This window comes from Pinus tabuliformis, chromosome 5_2 (genome assembly GCF_031772625.1).
Source record: "Pinus tabuliformis cultivar Carrire ecotype Pingquan chromosome 5_2, CPIR1, whole genome shotgun sequence".
Classification (NCBI taxonomy): domain Eukaryota; kingdom Viridiplantae; phylum Streptophyta; class Pinopsida; order Pinales; family Pinaceae; genus Pinus; species Pinus tabuliformis.
In genome coordinates, this window is record NC_142306.1 from 177,435,223 (window position 1) to 177,454,707 (window position 19,485).

At 39.1% G+C, this 19,485-nt stretch overlaps 1 protein-coding gene across 1 annotated transcript in view; it reads right to left on the reverse strand.

The window, feature by feature from the left end:
• The window catches only part of LOC149158115 (DEAD-box ATP-dependent RNA helicase 31-like), a 112,749-nt gene extending 94,250 nt beyond the window's left edge, over positions 1-18,499 (reverse strand). The window contains exons 1-5 of the mRNA XM_089433884.1: positions 17,928-18,499; positions 17,278-17,883; positions 14,873-14,979; positions 586-641; positions 218-442 (exon numbers count right to left, since the gene is read on the reverse strand). Of these exons, the coding sequence (XP_089290010.1) occupies positions 218-442; positions 586-641; positions 14,873-14,979; positions 17,278-17,883; positions 17,928-18,499 (1,566 nt within the window). The remainder of the gene's footprint in view (positions 1-217; positions 443-585; positions 642-14,872; positions 14,980-17,277; positions 17,884-17,927) is intronic.
• Positions 18,500-19,485: the final 986 nt, after the last annotated feature.

A 19,485-nucleotide genomic window follows, 5' to 3' on the forward strand; every position in this document is an offset into this window, starting at 1 on the left:
TGAACTTTACTGATTCTTTTCATCATTCCTGTTTTAAAAATTTTATCTCATGAAAGCTGTAAATTATCAAGGTAGGGATCAAGCTAACTTATTCCTTGTACACAGCCATGGCAATGTTAATTATGTTTATTTTCAATACAATAAGAGTTGAAATCTTGAGCTTGTAAAGTTTGTTTGAAACTTTGATAAAGATAGGTATAAAGAATAAAGGGTAAACCTGGCAAGGATTTGTTTGTAGTCGTTTCTGTTCTTTTGGTAAGTTAGTGCCCCCAGTAACTACTTGTACACCAATATTTGCATGGAACTTCAACAAAACATTGGCCTCGGCAGCAGCTTGACTTGCAAGTTCCCGAGTGGGACAAATGACAAGAACAAGAATAGGCGGACTTTTCTCATCTCGGAGGACCGGTGGTGACTTCACTATCACCTCAATAGCAGGAAGCTGCAAATTATAGAAATAGAAATATAAACTCTTCTTGCAACATTCTAAACACACAGATTTGTGTGTCACTGATTACAGTAAATTAGAGAATATGCATTATTCACATATAAGTTGATGTATTCCGTGCCCAAAAAGATGGCTACCAGAAATGCTACTGTCTTGCCGGTGCCAGTTTTAGCCTTGGCCAACACATCCTTGCCTGCACCCATATAATGATCAATAATCAAATTCATATCAACAATTATAAGCCTTGTGATCACAAACACCATAACTAAATACCACATTTGCCATCCATCTGTCATTAGGCAATGAGGTGCCCGGAGACTTAATATAAGATGGAAGGAACCACAAAAATGCAGATCAATAATTGAATTACTATCAACACGCACAAGTCTGATGATCACAAACAGCATTAGTTAAACACCACCTTTGTCATTCATTCTTCGTTGGGCAATGAGGTGCATAGAGACTTACTATAAGATAGAATGAATCACAAAAATTAATTGCTCAAAAGGATTTTGTTTCAAGGGAAAAATGTAAAATATGTTTGTTGCATATTATCATATTAGGCTTTCAAATCTCAACCACTAAAGCATAATATTGACGATATGCCTTAACATTGAGGGAATTTAAATAAAGACCAGCTCTGTAAAATATTTCAAGCTCAAATTCAACACATTTACACCCTCAGAAATTGTCTTTGTTAATTACCATAGTCCCACATTATGTTACATCTACAATGTTGCAAAAAAGGCCAAAATAACTACATTACATGCAAGACAAGAAACATTTTTTTTATAAAAACAGATGCCCATCTGCACAAACCTACCATGAAAAGTATAGACAAGAACATTATGCATATGCATATGCCAGATTACGTTTTCTGCAGAAGTCAGGTTTACTGTGTTTTAAAATTAATAATGGATTAGAAAATTTTCATGTGAGATCATATAATCTGGTAGTTCATAAAACTTTGAACTAGTTGAAACACTTGCAGATGGATCCAAAGGTCTAAAGAAAACAAAACAATTACACCAAAGGATTCCGATGTTTCTCAAGAACATATAAATGAAAAGAGAAAACTTTATATTAATATGAACAGAATCTCAAGGAAATTGTCAAATTAACCGTGTGTAGATTTTCAAGGAAAGACCTACTGGCTCTTCAAGCCAAGTGCGTGCATGGTGGCAGGGAGAAGAGGATATAATTTCATCTACCTGAAATTGCATGGAAGTTGGATAGAACTTAGAAGCTTCGAGTTAGGAATCGAGCTGAAGTAACAATCACTTCAAAGTTCATGAAAGCTACAGAAAGAACATTGATTCTGGATAGTAGATTTATAGCTTCAATGTCCTCTTGTTGTTCTTTGTTTGAGGATATTCTTTGTCAATAAATTCAGATTCTATGTTCTCTTGTTACTAGTGTTCCCTGTTTGATTTTGTTGTTACGGTTCTCTATTCCTAGACTTAAACCCAATGTCTGCATTGTTGAGATGGCAACTCGGTGTTCTCTTGCTTTCCAAGTTCTCTAAAATTAAACTTTTCCTAAGTGCTGCCTACGAAGTACCATGCAATCCCGATACCCAGTAGTTCATTTCCAATCCTTAACCACAGCTGATCTACATATATTTCTATAAAGGTGGCATATTCAGGTGACAGGCAAATCATCTACAAATGGAAAAGCAGCAGAAAGTATTGTCAAGAGAATATATTAGTGTCCGCTGCAACTGTTTCCCATGTTAAGATATGGCTAGTAGCCAGAAGTTAGAACTGCTTAAGATTATGCCTTTCAACACTATTAAACTATTTCCGTCTTTGAATGTGTTATGCAGCCTAGTAATGATAGTTCAAATACATTTTAACCTTGTTGTGTGAATAAGGAAATAAAAACATGCTTAACAAAAGAACCTAACGAAAATTTCATGTGCATGCCTTGCCTAGTTCCAGTTTTAAGCACACATTATACTGATAAGACACAAATTTTTCTATTTTCCTTTTTGTATAAGACATCAAAATTTTATATTTATAATTGTTAATATCAGGTACCAGCAATAGTCTATTGATGCATGGGAACTTTCTTTTGTTAGCTTCGTGTTAGAATTCCTGCAAGCCTAGCACCTAGCACTTAATTCCTAGCAGATTACGGATCTACTGATTAATTGCATGGCTAGGTTCATTAAACAATAAATTCAGCGGAAACAAAATATACCAATCTCAATTACAATGACACAACAGATTCTAACCAATCAAATCAGTTCATCATTAACTTGTCTCAGAACCTACTAGGGCTCCCGTACTAGGATAATGGCCCAACTGAGCAAATACATGTATAACACGGGATCTGATCCAGCTGATCAAGCCCTCCTTGGCTGATATGGATCTCCTTACTGCCCCTTTCCTCAGACCCAGCACATAAAGTATCATATTCCTCACTAAGATGCCTCTCTCAATCTTGTGTAGTTGTTTGGTGTGTATTTCTCCTCTCCTTAACTTGCTTTCATAACTTTTTTGTTAACCTAAATCCCTAACCCTAATCTCCAGAGTGATTGACTGTTGAGATTAGATCTCACCTCACTTGAGATCAAGGGCTAAGATTAAAACATAATGACTAAAGTAATTTACCTTACTTTTTCTAATGTTTCTCCAACATAATAATTATGTGTTTTTCCTAAGTTAGACTTAGGCTATGTTACAAATGCAACTTGCTCACACTAGAGCAAGTGTATAAGGAGACTTTGGACGACTTCTACACACCTAGATATTTAGGCCTATGCAGAGGTACCTACCCAAGCTAAAAACATCAACACTCTCTCTTAGCAAGGAAGGTACTTCTTCCCCTTGGAACTGACTTCGATCCACGCCCTCTTAACGAGGGAGGTACTTCTTCCCCCTGGAACTGACTTCGATCTTGGAACTGCCTCCACTGCCTTAGCTACCCACTATGAACTAAAAGCCTTCCTTGCCATTTGGTCTGGAAACATCCTCAAAGTTCTGTTCTCCTTGGCCTAGTTCCTACAAGCCTCCTACTCCTAAACATTTTGTAAGGTGATCTCATACCAGAAGACCTTCTTGAAAGATTTGGAAGAATCAGCGAACAACTCCTTCCCACCTGAATCTGAAGGTTGACTCTTAAGTTGCTCAACCTTCAGAACTTCCCAATCCGTGTCCTTTGTCACTACTATGCCATAGGTTGGCCCTTCAACCTATACAGGTTGCTCTTTCTAACTCCTACGACATGTCCCTCATCAAAGTTAGATCCCCTGGATCTGATCAGTACCTTTCCATCTTGCAATGTTACATAGAACACCTTCTTCTCCATCATATAGACTTACAAAAGGCTCCACCTGAGTTTGGACAGCCACGGCACATCCTTCACTTCTAGTGTGCCTCCTGAATCAAGTTGGAATACTACCATTGTTCCAAACCCCTTCATTGCATATCTAGAATCAACTACAAACTCTACATGCAATTATGAATCCCTCTGGGTCAAGTTGTAAAGCAGCTCACGTGCCCCTATCATATGCCTTGTGGCTCCATTATCTAGCAACCATGGACCCGCTGGTAACGTGCCTGAGGTAAGGTAGGAAATAAGTCTGAACTTGGTTTCAAACTTCCTGGTAAACTCTACCTAAGCTACTATCGACGCAGCGACAGCTAGTTGAGTGCCCTTTCCACCCCTCTTCTTCTTCGAACACTGTGAAGCATAATGTCCCATCTTATAACAAGCAAAACACTTGACCTTGGTAAATTCCTTCTTCTTCTTGGGCTATGAGTTTGACTCCTCGCCACTACTACTTGAACCATTGCTCGTTGTTGCGCGTCTAGCAAGAGCAAGACTCTTGTCATACCCACTCTTCTACAGTCCTCCAAACAATGATTTCTCCAAGATCTCCTTCTAAGGGGAGTCATGCCACAATTTGTTCCAATCTGGTAGCTTTTCTCATGCTACAACACATGTCACGAAGGTAGCCCAAGCTTTTGAGAACCCGCTCAGGGTTGTCCTTGCAAACTCATCATCTACAAAGGCTACCCCAAGCTCATTTTGAACCCTCTAAATCCTAGTGAGGTATGATGCCATGATGTCTGATTCAGTCATCTTGGTGATCCTGAGATTTTCCCTCCACACCGATTTCGAATTCTTATTGTCACTCTAATATAGGTTCATTAGAGTGGTCCATATCTCATGGGTACTATTCTTCCTCGACATATGAGGGATCGCGTGATCCTCCACCTCATCCATGATGATATGTCTGACCTTCGCATCTTTCAAGTCGTGAGCCTCTAGAGCTGTAGCATCTAAAGGAACTATAACCTGCGTGTTTACAAACACCCGTAGTCTGTTCTCCTTCAAAACTAGCGCAATCCTCTCCTTCCATGGACCAAAGTTGCAAGAGCCATCCTAAAATCAGAAAATCGATTGAAAAATTTTGGTTGCTACGCCCTGATTGGTATGGTCTCCTTCTCTCCCTCCAGGGTTAAATTTCCCCTAATTCCTTTTTTGGTTGTGTTATTCCAAGCTACCTCAATTGACTAGTCGACCAACCCACATTCCACCGCTTACTAGCTAATATTTGCTTACTTAAATGTTGTCTGTTGTTGTCCTAGTGGACTCATTCTATCCGCCCTAAGTGCGGCGTTTTCTCGCTCCTACATTTGTGGTTGGTCCATAACTAGCCCAATATGCACTGCAGCCTATTCACTTTGACAACTACCTCCTCATGTGATGTCCTTATGTGCGTTGTTGATCGGCCAAGCTTCCTCCATCGGCTCTGCAATTCCGCTTGATTGTCATGCGGCCTTAGCGTCGTTGTCAACCAAAATTGTCGTTGAATTCTTGTATCACTACCTATCAACACCTTCTCACGATGGTTTGTCCATGCTCGATCCCACAATGGCTATTCTCTAATTTGTTCCTCGACAACCATGACAGTTGTCATACCTCACTAGACGTGGCTCCCGTGCCACCCTTGTTCCACCCCTACATCCCAGAAGACTCTAGTTGTTGTCTTGAGCCTGGCTCTCTTGCGGTAAGTTGATCGGCAGTGTTGGCGCTTGTTGACCACCAGTCGTCACTCTTCTTTCTCTCCACATATATATATATATATATATATATATATATATATATATATAGCCTGCAACCCTGCTTATTAAATAAAGAAAACCTTTTCAAAACTCACTTTAAAACTAGGTTTTTGAATTCTCTTCAATAGTCACACAGCCATATCGTCCGACCAATTTCCTTCAACCCCTTTAAAAAAAACATATGTCCCATATAATTGTGGCTAACTATGGCACCTTTGATTCGAATATTGGTACGTCAGAGTTTCAACTCTGATAACATGTTAGAATTCCTCCAAAACTAGCAATCGACATTTAATTCCTATCAAATTACATATCTATTGATTAATTGCACAACTAGGTTCATTAACACAATAAATTCAACATAAGCAAAATATACTAATGGCTGCTAGTTGATCACTGACCTCCTAAATCCTGGTGAGGAAGGAATCTATGCCTTCTCCCTTCTGCGTCCTTATGCTTATCGACTTTTCCTGTAGGAACATCTTCTGCTGCTGAGAAGTACTATGAAATAGCTGAGCGAGAGCATCCCACATTTCCTTGGTCATTCCTTTGTCTGCCACATGTGAAACTATATGGTCTTAGACTCCATCCAAGATCATCCATTTCGCCTTTGCCATTTCTTTATTGTATTCCTTTAGTTGATATGCATCTTGGATAACTGCCACCAATGTTTTAAAAATCCGACTCGACCGAGGGTCGACTCCGACTCTGACTCGGTATCGACTCAGCCAGCTCGATTTCAATGACTCAGTGGTTGTAAAAAATACATTAAATATTTATTTAAAAACAAGAAATAAATAATAATAATAATAATATAGGTAAACAAAAACAAAAAACACATAATTTTAAAGATTTTCGTTCATGTTTCCAACACACAGCATTAGAATATAGATAGAAGACAACATATGATCAAAGTAGGCTCATGAATATATCCATTATGTCAAAATGGCACCCAGTGCACTGTCCAATACATACATGATGATGATATAGAGATCAAAACAAAAACACATAACCAAGGAGGCTAGACTCTACAACAAAATAAAATGTGACCAATACTATTGGCTACTGCTAAAGGAGCCAAGATCATCTGGCTCAACCTCTGGATCAGAGTCAGACAGGCCAGCGCATAGCTCCTCCCCATCATCATCTCCAATTGCAATTGTAGAAGTGGTAGCACTAGCAGGTTATGCAGCAGCTGCAAGATGAGATAGATGAGATATGTGCTTCTGTCGTGGTTGAGCAAAGGAAGCGCCTATAACTGGAGGACTTGGGGCTAGCCCTGAGGTTGGTACAAGTGGATCAAGATTTGCATTCAACTGAGCATTATGTTCGAGTGATGCCTCCACCTGTAAATCCAAATCAAGATCCTCATCAGAATCAAACTCTGTTGGATGACTTTCCACTACCCAATCTGATGTTGGATCAATGTCTTCCGACATAATGGGATCTGAATCAGGTCTTTTGTTCAGCAATTGGTTGCGTCTGAGCCGGAGGTTGTATTAGACATAGACTAGATCATTTAACCGTTTTTATCCAAACGGTTTCTCTTCTTCATGTGAATCCTCTCAAAGACAAACCAATTGCACTCACACCCAATAGCACTGCAAGTTTGACTCAAAATACGAATTGCAAACTTCTGCAATTCAGGACAATGGCCACCAAAAGCCTCCCACCATTGTGCTGCAAAAAACATAGGAGTGTAATGAGTTAGCTCAACAAAATTACAAATTATATCCAACTTTCAAATTATAAAAGATTTAACAAAATAAGTATTAAGAATTTGAAAATTGAAATTTTTGTTTACCTGGCTCATCTGCTTCCCTCGCAATCTTTGCTAGGTTCTTCCCAAAAGGTACCTGTGGCTTTGCTGAAGATTATGACCTGTCGGTGTATCTCCAGCTAATCACACTCCAATGGGATCATGCGATCAATGCAGTCAATCAATCCATCTCTAACCTCCCCCCTTCAAAGCTCCTACCGCCAGAGCTTTATAATGATGTTGTGGGTTCAAAAAATACCCAACTGCATGTATAGGGTGATGGAGTTGATTGTTCCATATATCATCAATGATTGCCCAAATGGGTCCATACTTAGCCACTTTATCCTTGTATGCCCTCTTTATTTGCTCCTTTGCTTGATCCATAGCCTCATAAATGAAGCCCATAGCCAATCTTTCCCCATCCACCAACCGCAACACCTTAACCAGTGGCTCAGCAACCTTCACAATCTTTGCTGCCTTTCTCCAAAATATTTCTTCATTAACTTTCTTTTTCAATTCTCTACCATCCTCTTTTGTGAGACCACTGGCTTTGATTCTATTCTTCACTAGAAAATATATTTTCCAAGTTTCTATGTTGTGAAACCATAGATTGCAATGTCAAAAAATGAGTAGCAAATCTAGTGATGGCAGGCCTGATAATATCCCTACCCCCTGTGTGTCTCCTTATAAGGCTCAAAATCCATGAATGGTTGTAGATAAATTTTGTTCGCTTTTGGCATGATCTAGAATGTTTTTGACCCAATCTAATTTGCCAATATCCTCAAGCATGAGGTCTATGCAATGTGTAGCACATGGGGTTCAAAAGATGGTTCTGTGTTTTTCCTCTAACAATTTACCAGCAAGAACATAGTTAGAGGCATTATCTGTGATGACTTGAACAACATTAGCCACCCCCACCTCCTCAACAACCTCATCCAATAGCTGAAACAACAATTGTCCATCTTTTACCTTATCAGATGCATCAACTGATTTTAGAAACATGGTTCCCTATGAGCAGAAGATAAGAAAGTTTATGATGGTACAGTTCCTTTGATCAGTCCATCCATCTGACATGATGATACATCCTGTTCTTGCCCATGAGTCCTTGAAATCTTTCAAATACTCATTAATGGAGGCAATTTCTTTCTGCAAACGATAACCCCTTATGTCATGCATAGTAGGGCCTTTGAAGACTTAATATGGTGAACGGGAAGCATTGAAGGGGATATCAGCATCATACCACCATCTACATATGTAATCACAAGCAGTCTCCCTCAATTCTTTCTTCCAATGGTCATCTAAAGTGGGTTGCAAAGTTCTACTAGCTTGAGGACCATGTGCATTTGAGGGAGAGGAGGGTATGACAGTGAAATAACTTTTGATATTCATATCACCCTTCTTTTTCATTTTACCCTTACCCTTTCCTTGAATAGACTCCAAAGAGGGAGGAACATATTGGAAAGGGTTGGATGCATCAGTACAAGGGATAGAGGAAGAACCCTCAAAATCAAAATGGGGCTGGTAGCCAGCATTTTTTGTATACTCCTCTTCCTCCCAATTTCAACCTCTAATTCTTTTTGCCTAGCCTTTTCTTCTTTAAACTTCTCAAAGTTCGCTCGACGCTAACAAATCCTTCTTAATCTCCCAATTTTTGGTGATTCACATGGAGTAATTTGGCCTCTAATCCCTGCCAAGTGTTGTATCAACCTATTAATGCCCCCACGACCTTCCTTAATTTTTCTATGGCAAAATTTGCAATGCATTTGACTATCAACCATTTCAACATATGCCCAAGCAGCATCTTTCACTCTAGGTGCCATTTTGTCACTTGGAAATCAAAGCACTGAAAATGAAAACAAAAAAAATAGCATTGCTTCAATGTTCATTTCTTTCACAAAAAACACTCTTTTCAATTTCCAAATTTGCACAAAAAAATAAATAAGCAAAGACAGATTTTTACAAGTGAAAAAAAAATACCTATAGGCACAAATTGCCTCCTCAAGGTTGCTCCAACAAACCAACTCCTCAACGCTGCTACAATGGTTGCCCAAGAAGCTCCTCACTCCTGCTACAATGCTTGCCCAAGACTCCTCACTGCTTCTCCAAAAACAAACTCCACAACTCCTCACAAACTCTCACTCAAATTCTCACTCAAATGCAATGAGATGGTTGTGAGGAAATGAGAGGGGTAGGGTGGGTTTTATAGGGTTTAGGAGAGGGGAATGGACCACAAAGAACCCAAAGGCAGATTACAAATGGCTTTGGGGTCCCCAAAAAACAAATTCCCAAAAAAAAGTGTTGAACTGACTTTTTCAGGTCGTTGTCACTGAGCCGGCCGAGTCATTAGCCAACTCGGTCAACTCGGTAACAACCCGGCTAGTCGTTCCGATTCAAAGGCTAAGTCGACCCAGTGGGGGTATGACTCGGACCAACTCAGCCGAGTCGATTTCAAACCCACTGTTTTTCAAAACAAAGGTCTTAACTAGTCTAAACCTTAGCTCCTCCTAGATGAAGTCACTCCATAGGCGTTCCTAAATCCGGCAACCTATGTCGTCCAGTAATGCTTTGGCCAAAAGTATGCCAATCTTTGGTAAACCCATTCATAGCCACACACACTAACTCTGTGTCCATGGGATTCTCTCCAACAGTTGTTATCTCATCATAGACTTCCTGAATTCTAGTGAGATATGCAATTACACTCTCACCCTTCTACAGCTTCTCCTTGAGGACCATCTTCCAAACTTGGAAGAGTTCTAGTAGAGCTTGACTAAGGCATCCCACATGTCCTTAACTGTATCTTTACCTGCAACATGAGGGACTACATGATCCCGAAGTCCATCCAAGATCATCCTTTTGGCCTTGGCTATCTGCCTTTGGAAGAGACTCAACTCGTCTGGGTCTTAAGGTTCTGCAACACCTTGCTTAGCAAATTCTTTCAACCCAAACTCGTCCAACAAAAATAATATGCAGGCCTTCCAAACACCAAAATTGGAGGAACCATCCAATCTATCCTACTTTCTCAATCCTAGTCCTATGTGAGTTGTCATCTTTGAAGACTATGTGTTGATTGATCTTTGTTCACAACTCTGATACCACGTAGAAAATCCACGAAATTCTTATTTGCTAATATGAACAATCTGAAAACAAATTTTCTTTTCACATAGGCACGAAATTTCTCTACCAAATAGCAATGGAATAGAACAAAAATAAGATGCACATTTTCACACAAAAAACAACACAATTTTCTAGGGAACCCAACTAGAAAACCCTCGCTTGCTTCATAATTTTATTGGAGAAGAATAAGCTACATATCTCTTACATATACCCATGCTTCAATAGAGAATACAACTGATCTCTCAGCCTTGAACTAGGCTTGAAACAACCCTGCAAGAATGTTGATCTGCCTCCTTCAACCAACCCGCACTAAGGCCCAAAATCCGTGCACATTTCTTAAGAAATAGGCCCATGTTTCCTAGCACATTCAGCCTCCTAAAAAATAGGAATTTCCTCCTATTTTTGTGCGCACTTCCCAAGGGAAATTCTCCTCCTATAATTCGCACAAGAAAAATTTCTTGGCTCATTCCTCTCACAAGCTCACTTGCTCACAAACTCGTGCTCAAGAATATGAATACAAGGTGTGCCTTCGATCTCCTTATAAGCACTTCGATTTGGCTATTATTAGTGAGTTTCTAAATTAGGAAGTCGAACTGGAGCTTTTCTAGTTAACAAAAGTCAATACACTTAGTTAACTAGATCCTCCTAAAATTTAGGAGGCTGACTCCACTTAAGCAATCAGTTCCCAATTTAACTCACACTAGAGGATAGATAACTCGGTCCTCCACAAACTCGCGCTAATGAAACTGTTTCATAAACTCGTACTCATCACTGGAGCTCATGAATGATTAAGAAGATCACAAAATTTGATTCCATGAATTAAGGCACAAATCAAGGAATCCATTCCTTCACTACTTTTCAACAGTCTCTAGTCTGGAATATAACCTTCATCTCTTTAACATTATGGCAGTATCTGATTTTATCATGGGAGCGATGGAGAACAAGAGTCTTAATATATTTAATTCAAGGTTTCTTTTGCCATCCCCACAAACTGCAACGGATGTAGACTATGTCGTTATCTTGGGTGTTATTGGTCATAGGTATTTCCACAATTGGACTGGTAATAGGGTAACATGTCATGATTGGTTTCAATTAAGTTTATACGAAGGACTTCCAGTGTTCAAAGATCAGGAATTCTCGACTAACATGGGCAATCGTGCTATTAAGAGAATTGAAAATGTGGTGAAGCTTCGTAATTATCAATTTCCTCAAGGCAATGGTCCCATGGCTCACCCTATACGTCTCCATTCATATATTAAGATGGACAGTTTCTATACTGTAACGGTGTATGAGAAGGACATAGAAGTTGTCAAGATGGACAAGACCATGTTAGGGCAATCAAGATTTCATAAGGGAATGGATCTTTATTTTCAAAGACATGTTGGGAAAACAGTAACATGTGAAGATTTCTTTGCTACTATGTGTGATGCCAATAATGCAGATCTTTCAAATTTCTTGTTATGGTATTCACAAGCGGGAACCCCTGTTCTACAAGTGCAATCATCCTACAACCCTGAGGGAAATACTTATACACTTAAGTTCAGACAAAGAATTTCTCCTATTCAAGGTCAATCAGTTAAGGAACCAATGTTTATACCTGTGGCTCATGGGTTACAGGATTTCAATGGAATGGATCTACCTCTTTCATCAGTCCCAATGGAAAATCTCTGCAACCCTTTACTAGTGAAGCTCATTTTGTTTCAACAGTAATCCTCCATATTGAAAAGGAGGAAAAATAGTTTGTCTTTGTTGACATTCCTAAAAGAAAATTATAGTGCTCCTGTGCTTCTTATTTCAGATATCACCGATTATGATTTGCTCAATAGTGCGAGGAAGAGCAGGGGTCGTGGCATTAAAAATGGCAATTCTGATTTTGATGACTTCCCTGCACGTGGAGGTAGAAGTGGAAGAACATTTGACAAAAAGAAAGAACAGAATGAGAAGAAAACTTTCAGTCACATTGATCTGGGAGTGGATAAGAGGTTGCGATCTTCCAGTGCTAAAGCAAGTCACTTTCCAGATTTGGATTTAGATGATGATGATGTTTGAAACTTGGATTTAGATGACGATGATGTTTCAGACTTGGATTTAGATGACGATGATAATGATGATGATGATAATTGGAAAAAGGCAAGTGGTGGAAGCATATCTAAAAGATATGGTAGAGATTCTAACAGTGCCAGAGAAAAAGGGTGGGCACACAATTATGATGAAGATGGGTGGTTTGGAAGTGATCAGAGGAAGGAATATGGATCATTTGAGAGGTCCTCATTCTTGAAACCAATAAGAGAGAAGAACAGTTTCAAAAACTTTGGGGACTTGGATTTGGATGATGATGATGAGGATGATCTTTTTGAATCTGAGAACAAACAACCTCAGACATCTAGATATAAATTGAGAGGGGAGAAAGCTTTGATCATGCAAGGGAGAAGAAAAATGACATGCTATTGAATTTGTTACAGGGTGGGTACCATGTTAGGAAGTAGAGAAATGAAACATGCACTAGGTTGAAGTCTTCAGAGTTTGACAATGAAGCTAGGATAGTACAGCAAATGTATGTTGGAGCATTCTTCAGGCATACTTGGGATCATAGTATTGATGTGCCGACTCTGCAATTGCTTGAGGACAAGCAATGTTGGGAAGGGGGGCTGTAATGTCCTCTTCTAATTAAATTGCCCAAGGGAGGACAAAGTAGCCCATCTAACCCCATAGGTTATAGTCATTTGTAAAGGGAGAAACCTGTTATTTGATGTTAATGCGGTAACATTAGATAACTTGGGGTAATTGGAGTAAAACTTGTAATAAAAGCCAAATTTGGGGCAAAATGGAGGGAAATGTTAGGCGGGGAGACCCCAAAGGGAATCTATAAAAAGGAGAGTGGAGAATCATTTTAATTATCATGGATTGTCGATCTTTCTGATTTGTGAGCTGAGGCTCTTGAGGATTTTAAGACCCCTTTCCTCTGGTTGGTTTCAGTGGTGAAAGATTCCACCCTAGCCAATCTCTCTCTCTTTACTCTACTTAGCATAATTTCTGAGGCGTCATTCATCTATCTGTGGCATCAAGGGTTCTTGGCACAATTTGTGGCACACAAGGGTTTCTATGACTAAATCTTTGGCAACAAGGCTTTCTAAGGCAATTCTGGGCAGTGAATTATCATCTAGCCATTATCTGAGGCAACGGCCATCTTCAAGTGCTTATCTGTGGCAGCGCAGGGATTTTTAAGTATCTTTTGTAACAGCGGAGAATCCCTAGAAGACCCCTCTGTGACAATGAGGGTTTCTGAGACTCAACTGTGGCTGCAGACTAGGTCTATGGCATTGGCTATTGTAGCCGACCGTCTTCTGAGGCCCTGTTTGGACAGATGATACTTTCCTGAGGTTTGAACAACTAATTTCAGGATAACATAGGTCTGTTCAAGGCCATATTCTGTGGCAACAAATTTTTGTGGCCTCACCTGGGCAGCAAACGGGTAGCATCTGTTGCAAGGCCTTCTGGAGCAGTGAGGGCTTGAAAGCATTCTGTTCTGAGGTAGTGAGGCTTTGAGTAAACCCTGCTATGGCTGCAGATTAATCCTGAAGCACCCCTATGGCAGTGGCTCATCCTCAAGATCATATCTAGGGCAGCAAAACCATTTTGGATGTATCAATTGGACAGCGGATCTTCTGAGGTAACAATTATGGCAGCAAAACCCTGTAGAGGTCTGGTATCAACAGCAAAGTGGAGCCTGGGCAGCGAGGAATTGTTTGGGCATTACTGAGGCAACAAAGTTTGTAAGGTGCAATCTGAGCAGTGAAGGTCATTGTTAAGATATTTCCTGAGGCAACAAGGACTAATCATTTTGTAAGTTGGTTATTGGTGTGTTGGATCAGCCAAATGCACTGTATGCTGATATGATCGACTGATTCTCGTGAAAATTGTTGGTGCTTTCATTAAAAGATTGCCACTGTTTATGAGTTGATGAGTACTGTACAGCCAGGTCTGTAACAGCCCTGGAAGTAAGATTGTGAACTCATAGTCTGCTATAAACTATTAAAAACAACTACTGTTTACACTGTTGTGCATTCAATATCATTTCTGTTTGAAATTAGAAGAAAATCTGTGATACTGGAACAATTTTGTCGTGTGCTCTTTTCAACCGTAACTTTAATCCCCCTAAGGGATATTACAGCATAGGTAAAGCAAAGGCCATTAAAGACAACACAAAATAGTTATTGTAGAACAATGGGATCCATTTAACCTACACAAATCACTTTGTGTACTAATCTTTATCGAATTTAATATCTATAGCCATTATAGAAGAATGGGATGCATTCAACATACATAAATCACTCATGTGCTAAGCTTCATCAACTTTTATATGTATATAGCTATTAAAGAAGAATAGGATCCATTTAATATACATGAATCACTTTATGTGCTAAGCTTCTCAAATTTTATATATTGGTATAAATGAAATTCATAAGCCATTGATACCTTTGAGAATAGATGGAAGAGTTGCTTCTTGCACAATGGTCATGCGCTCATACCCCACTGCTTTGGTTGCCTTGAGTGTCAATGGTGAGATATTGTGCTGGTCAAATCTGCAAATAGATGCTCAATCGATTAGTAAATGTCTATAACTTTACAACAAAATATGAATGAACATTTGAATTTTTGATAAGCTTAAATACACCCATGAACACCTTCAGATAAACAAAAATAGAATAAAGAATCAAAATTAGAATACAGAATCAAAAATAGAATACGGAATCAAAAGGCCCAGTTGTCATAAACAAACTTTAAAGGAAAAAAATTGTAGGATGGAAAAGAACAACTTACTCCAATAAATTTTATATGTTCTTTTTCCATGAATTGTGTACCCATGTCAAGAACATTGGTTTTCTACATTATAAATTATTCCATCGACAATAACAATGATTTGAATAATAAATGTCTATTAATGCCTTTTGTCCATGACTAGTCATGATTTCCTATCCCATGGGATATTTAAGCCGCATGCACAACATAAAACTATGCCATTAGGCAATGAACCAAACACCACAAACATTGGGAGATCTTAACAAGTACATGAATTCAAGCTCATCAACACAAAATTTCAACGGAGGTGGAATTACAAACCCACACCCCCCAACTTCAAATATATTCAAGTTTAAATAGCAAATGTTATAACTTATAGGGTGGAGATTACAAGCATTGGTTCAAAAATTTGACTTCAAAATTGGAAATCATCCATAGATAAAGAATACAGTTACGAACACAATGGCCAAATTTGCCAAACAACAAAGGACTCAAACCATTCAATCCTTGATAAGCTCAACCTCACATGTAGAGGATGTTGATAGACAATTGTGACCCACCTTGTTTATATCACTTCCCCTAAAGTCATGATAGTATCCCTTTGATATAACATTATTTGTCACCCCATGAGTAGACCTGAGAAACAGATTCACTCATCATGTTGAGACACATTCATCTCTCCCTCGAGAACAAAGATCAGGAAGTTCATTGCTCCCTGTACACTGAAAAGGAATGATGCATCGCTCCTTACACTCCTGTAGGTAGCAATGATCACTTGTTACCCTTCAGCAGCAAGCAATGACCTGGTCAAGCTTCTAGACTTGCTCATTTCTAAGAAGATCAGTTCAAGAAGCTTTGAATTACTTCATCTAAAGGCTCAGGAATTTGTACTAGACTTTGAATTCAACAAGACCTAAGGGTCTAAATCCATCCTCTCCTCTCCTCACGAAGTCTATATAATGAAGTTATTCCTATAGAAAATCATATATAGAGAGAGAGATGTAACTATGTGCTGCCAAAACTCAGAATGACCCTTCTTGTTGTGAGTTTACATTCAAGAGTTTGCCGTGATTGTGAGTGTAGGCCAAGCAGGAGCTTGGAGCCAAGGAGCAACAAAGGATCATAATGTCACTTCGTGTATATGCATTGTAATCTTGCATTTCTAATATAGATTTCACGTTTCCCCCTCTAATTCATGTTGTTTTATACATGTTATATTTGGTATTGGCTTATCTTGAGTAATCTAGTGTAGATATGATAGATCTCTAACATAATATTTGTAAGGAAAGTAGATCTGGGGGTATTCAGTGTTTCGTGTGTGCAATATACAGATGTTGGGGTTGCAAGCAAGACAATCAAGAGTGGGAGCAAGATCTTCCACAGCTACACCAATCAAGATCACATATGGGCTTCAGGGAAAACATATGCAATTTCTTCTCCATCTCTCCTTTCCTTATATGTCAAAGAACTGTGGAGATTAGATCGAGGAGAAAATAGAAGAGGATCTATCCTGGAACAGATCAAGAGTAGATATGTGGGAATATTCACCTGGCAAAAAAAAAGGAATTTCCTTACAACGCTCTCAAAGCTAAAGATGTCACTTTGATGACAATGGACATACATTAAGATAAGTGGGTTCCCAAACCAAACTATTGATCACAGGTTTAAAACTATAATGAATCATATCACTATCCTGTAGTGTATACCCTACGACCATCTAAAAATGCCTCCAACAAAAAATAATCTCAACTTCCATTTTTCTCATATCTTCTCTTCTAAATTTATTATGAGAAAAATTATGGCAGCCAGAAAAATTATTCGCATTCAATGAAAGAGATGAAATGACATTATAATGGGCAAAGCATGGTATTTCATGTTTGTGAACGGCTTTAGTAATTATATTCTGGAAAAAAGTTAACTTACAAACTTACTCCTATCAAGCTGGTTTACTCTGCATGCTTTACAATGACAAACATCACATAGTTCTTGTTGTGTTTAATGACTGAAATTTTATCTAGAGCATTTACTAACTGACCATTTTTTTCAAAAAATAAACATAAATACATAATTAAAAGCCTCACCTTGACTGGCTCAAATAATTAGCATCCCCAGTAACCTTCACACTGCTTGTCTTTGGATCCGCTTTTTGAACAGCACTCAACATTGGCTGCTTGTGCCCCACAGGCTTCGCTGAATCAAATTCATCATCATCTTCGCTACTCGATGTAACATCCGTAACAGCATCAAATTCATCATCTTTATCTTCATCTTCATCTTCAGACTCGTCTTCGTCTTCGTCATCACTGATCTTCAGTACTTGCCTACCAGAGGATTTAGAGCCTCTTCTGTTCAACAAATCACCTTCTCCTCGTCCGCCTCTTGCAGAGACCCCATTACCTCTAGAAGTCCTTGATAATCCATCATTATCATTATTTCTGCCGCGCTTCGGCCGACCAGACATAGATATACCCCGCTTATCAAACCAGTTATCCATATCCAGTTCCTCTTCAGCGGGACGTTTGGATTGGGTCTGCCGTCTATTACTATTTATTTTGTCAAAATCATTTGTTTTGTGGTATCTTCGAGGAGACGAAGAAGTTTCGTTCTCCCAGACATCTTCAGATTCATCTTCATCCTCGTCATCACTACTTTCCAGTGCTTGCCTACCAGATGGATTAGAGCCCCTTCTGTCCAACAAGACACCCCCACCTCGTCTGCCCCTTGCAGAGACCCCATTAAACGAGCTATTCCCTCCTCGCCTGCCCCTTGCAGAGACCCCATTAAAAGAGCCATTCCCTCCTTGTCTGCCCTTGCAGAGACCTCATTGCCTCTATAATTCCTCGACGATCCATCATTATAATCATTTCTACCAGGATTCGACCGACCAGACATAGATGCACCCCGTTTTCCAAACAAGTTATCCATATCCAATTCCTCTTCAACCAGACTTTTGGATTCTGGTCTATTTGTACTTTTTGCGTTAAAAGTCGTTGTTTTAGGGGTTCTTCGCCAAGCTGGGATGGGTTCGTCGTCCCGGCGCCGTTCAGAACGAAACGAGCGGCTTGAGTGATTTCTGGTACCCAAAACAACTGAATTATTCTTTCTGGAACTTGGATTGAAATGCCTCAGGGTAAATTTCGCGTTCCTTACAATACTAAACATATGGAAATTTAAAGAAAAAGCACTCGGAGAAAGCGTGAATGCTTGAGAGGCAAAGCAAGGATTGAGATTTTTACACGAAATGTTGTTGATGGTTGAAACTGTAGGGTACAGCAGAAGCGCTCCTCCAAAACGTCCCGCCATTGTGGATTGGTAGCTAACTTCAAACTCACTCTCCAACCCAACAGTGCAGGGCTTCCCCAAGCTGTCGATCTGCGGACAACGTGGAGACTTGAGGGGGAGGAAGAGTTCGAAGGTATTTTCCTTCGTCGGGATATGTAGGGTTTTGGTTGAGGGGGAGGAAGAGTTCGAAGATATTTTCCTTCGTGGGGATATGTAGGGTTTTGGTAGGGTTTAAAGGGGAAGATTGGGTTGTTGGGGGCAAATGAGTGGATGGTGCTCAAAGCAAATATTTGTATCAATTACACCCACTCTTTGGGGAATGTGGAAAGTAGAGGAACGTGGAATCAAATAAAATATATAAACAATAAAATAGTTTTGTTGAGAGATTTTAAATTGGTGATGAGGAATTTTTTTATTTGTACATATATTTTTAGAAAACAATACTTCAAATGTGATGAAGTTAGTTAATTGAATGTTTTATGTTAATTATGAAATGATAATGTAAACATATGAATGAGCATTGTTATTAAATTTTTATTTTTATTCCAACTTTATAGTTGTTTTAGTTATATTTTAAAAATACAAATTTTTAGTATATATTCTTATTTTTCTTTTTTTTTTTATTTTATATATGGTTACTTTTTCAATCTCTTTTTTTTCCATTATTAACGTATTAAATTTTTTAAATATAAATATTAAAAATAAATAAAAAGAGGCTGTAATTTTATTTTGAAAGGAGTTAAAAATAGAATGAATTAATTAATAAAAAACCAAAAAAAAAAAAAATGAAAATGATTTTTGGGCTTGAGAGAAACGATGGCGAGGGTTTCTGGAGGTCTGAGCGACGCAGCCACGGTGAAGGAAGAGGTTGGGGGCGCGACAGCAGCAAGCTCCCAAAGGAAATCGAATGTAGGGCTGCCGAAAACAATTGCGCAGAGATGGAGTCGGCTTCGCGGCGGGCCAAAAAACAAAATCCCCATGGCGGATCAGCTCTTGACGGCAAATCG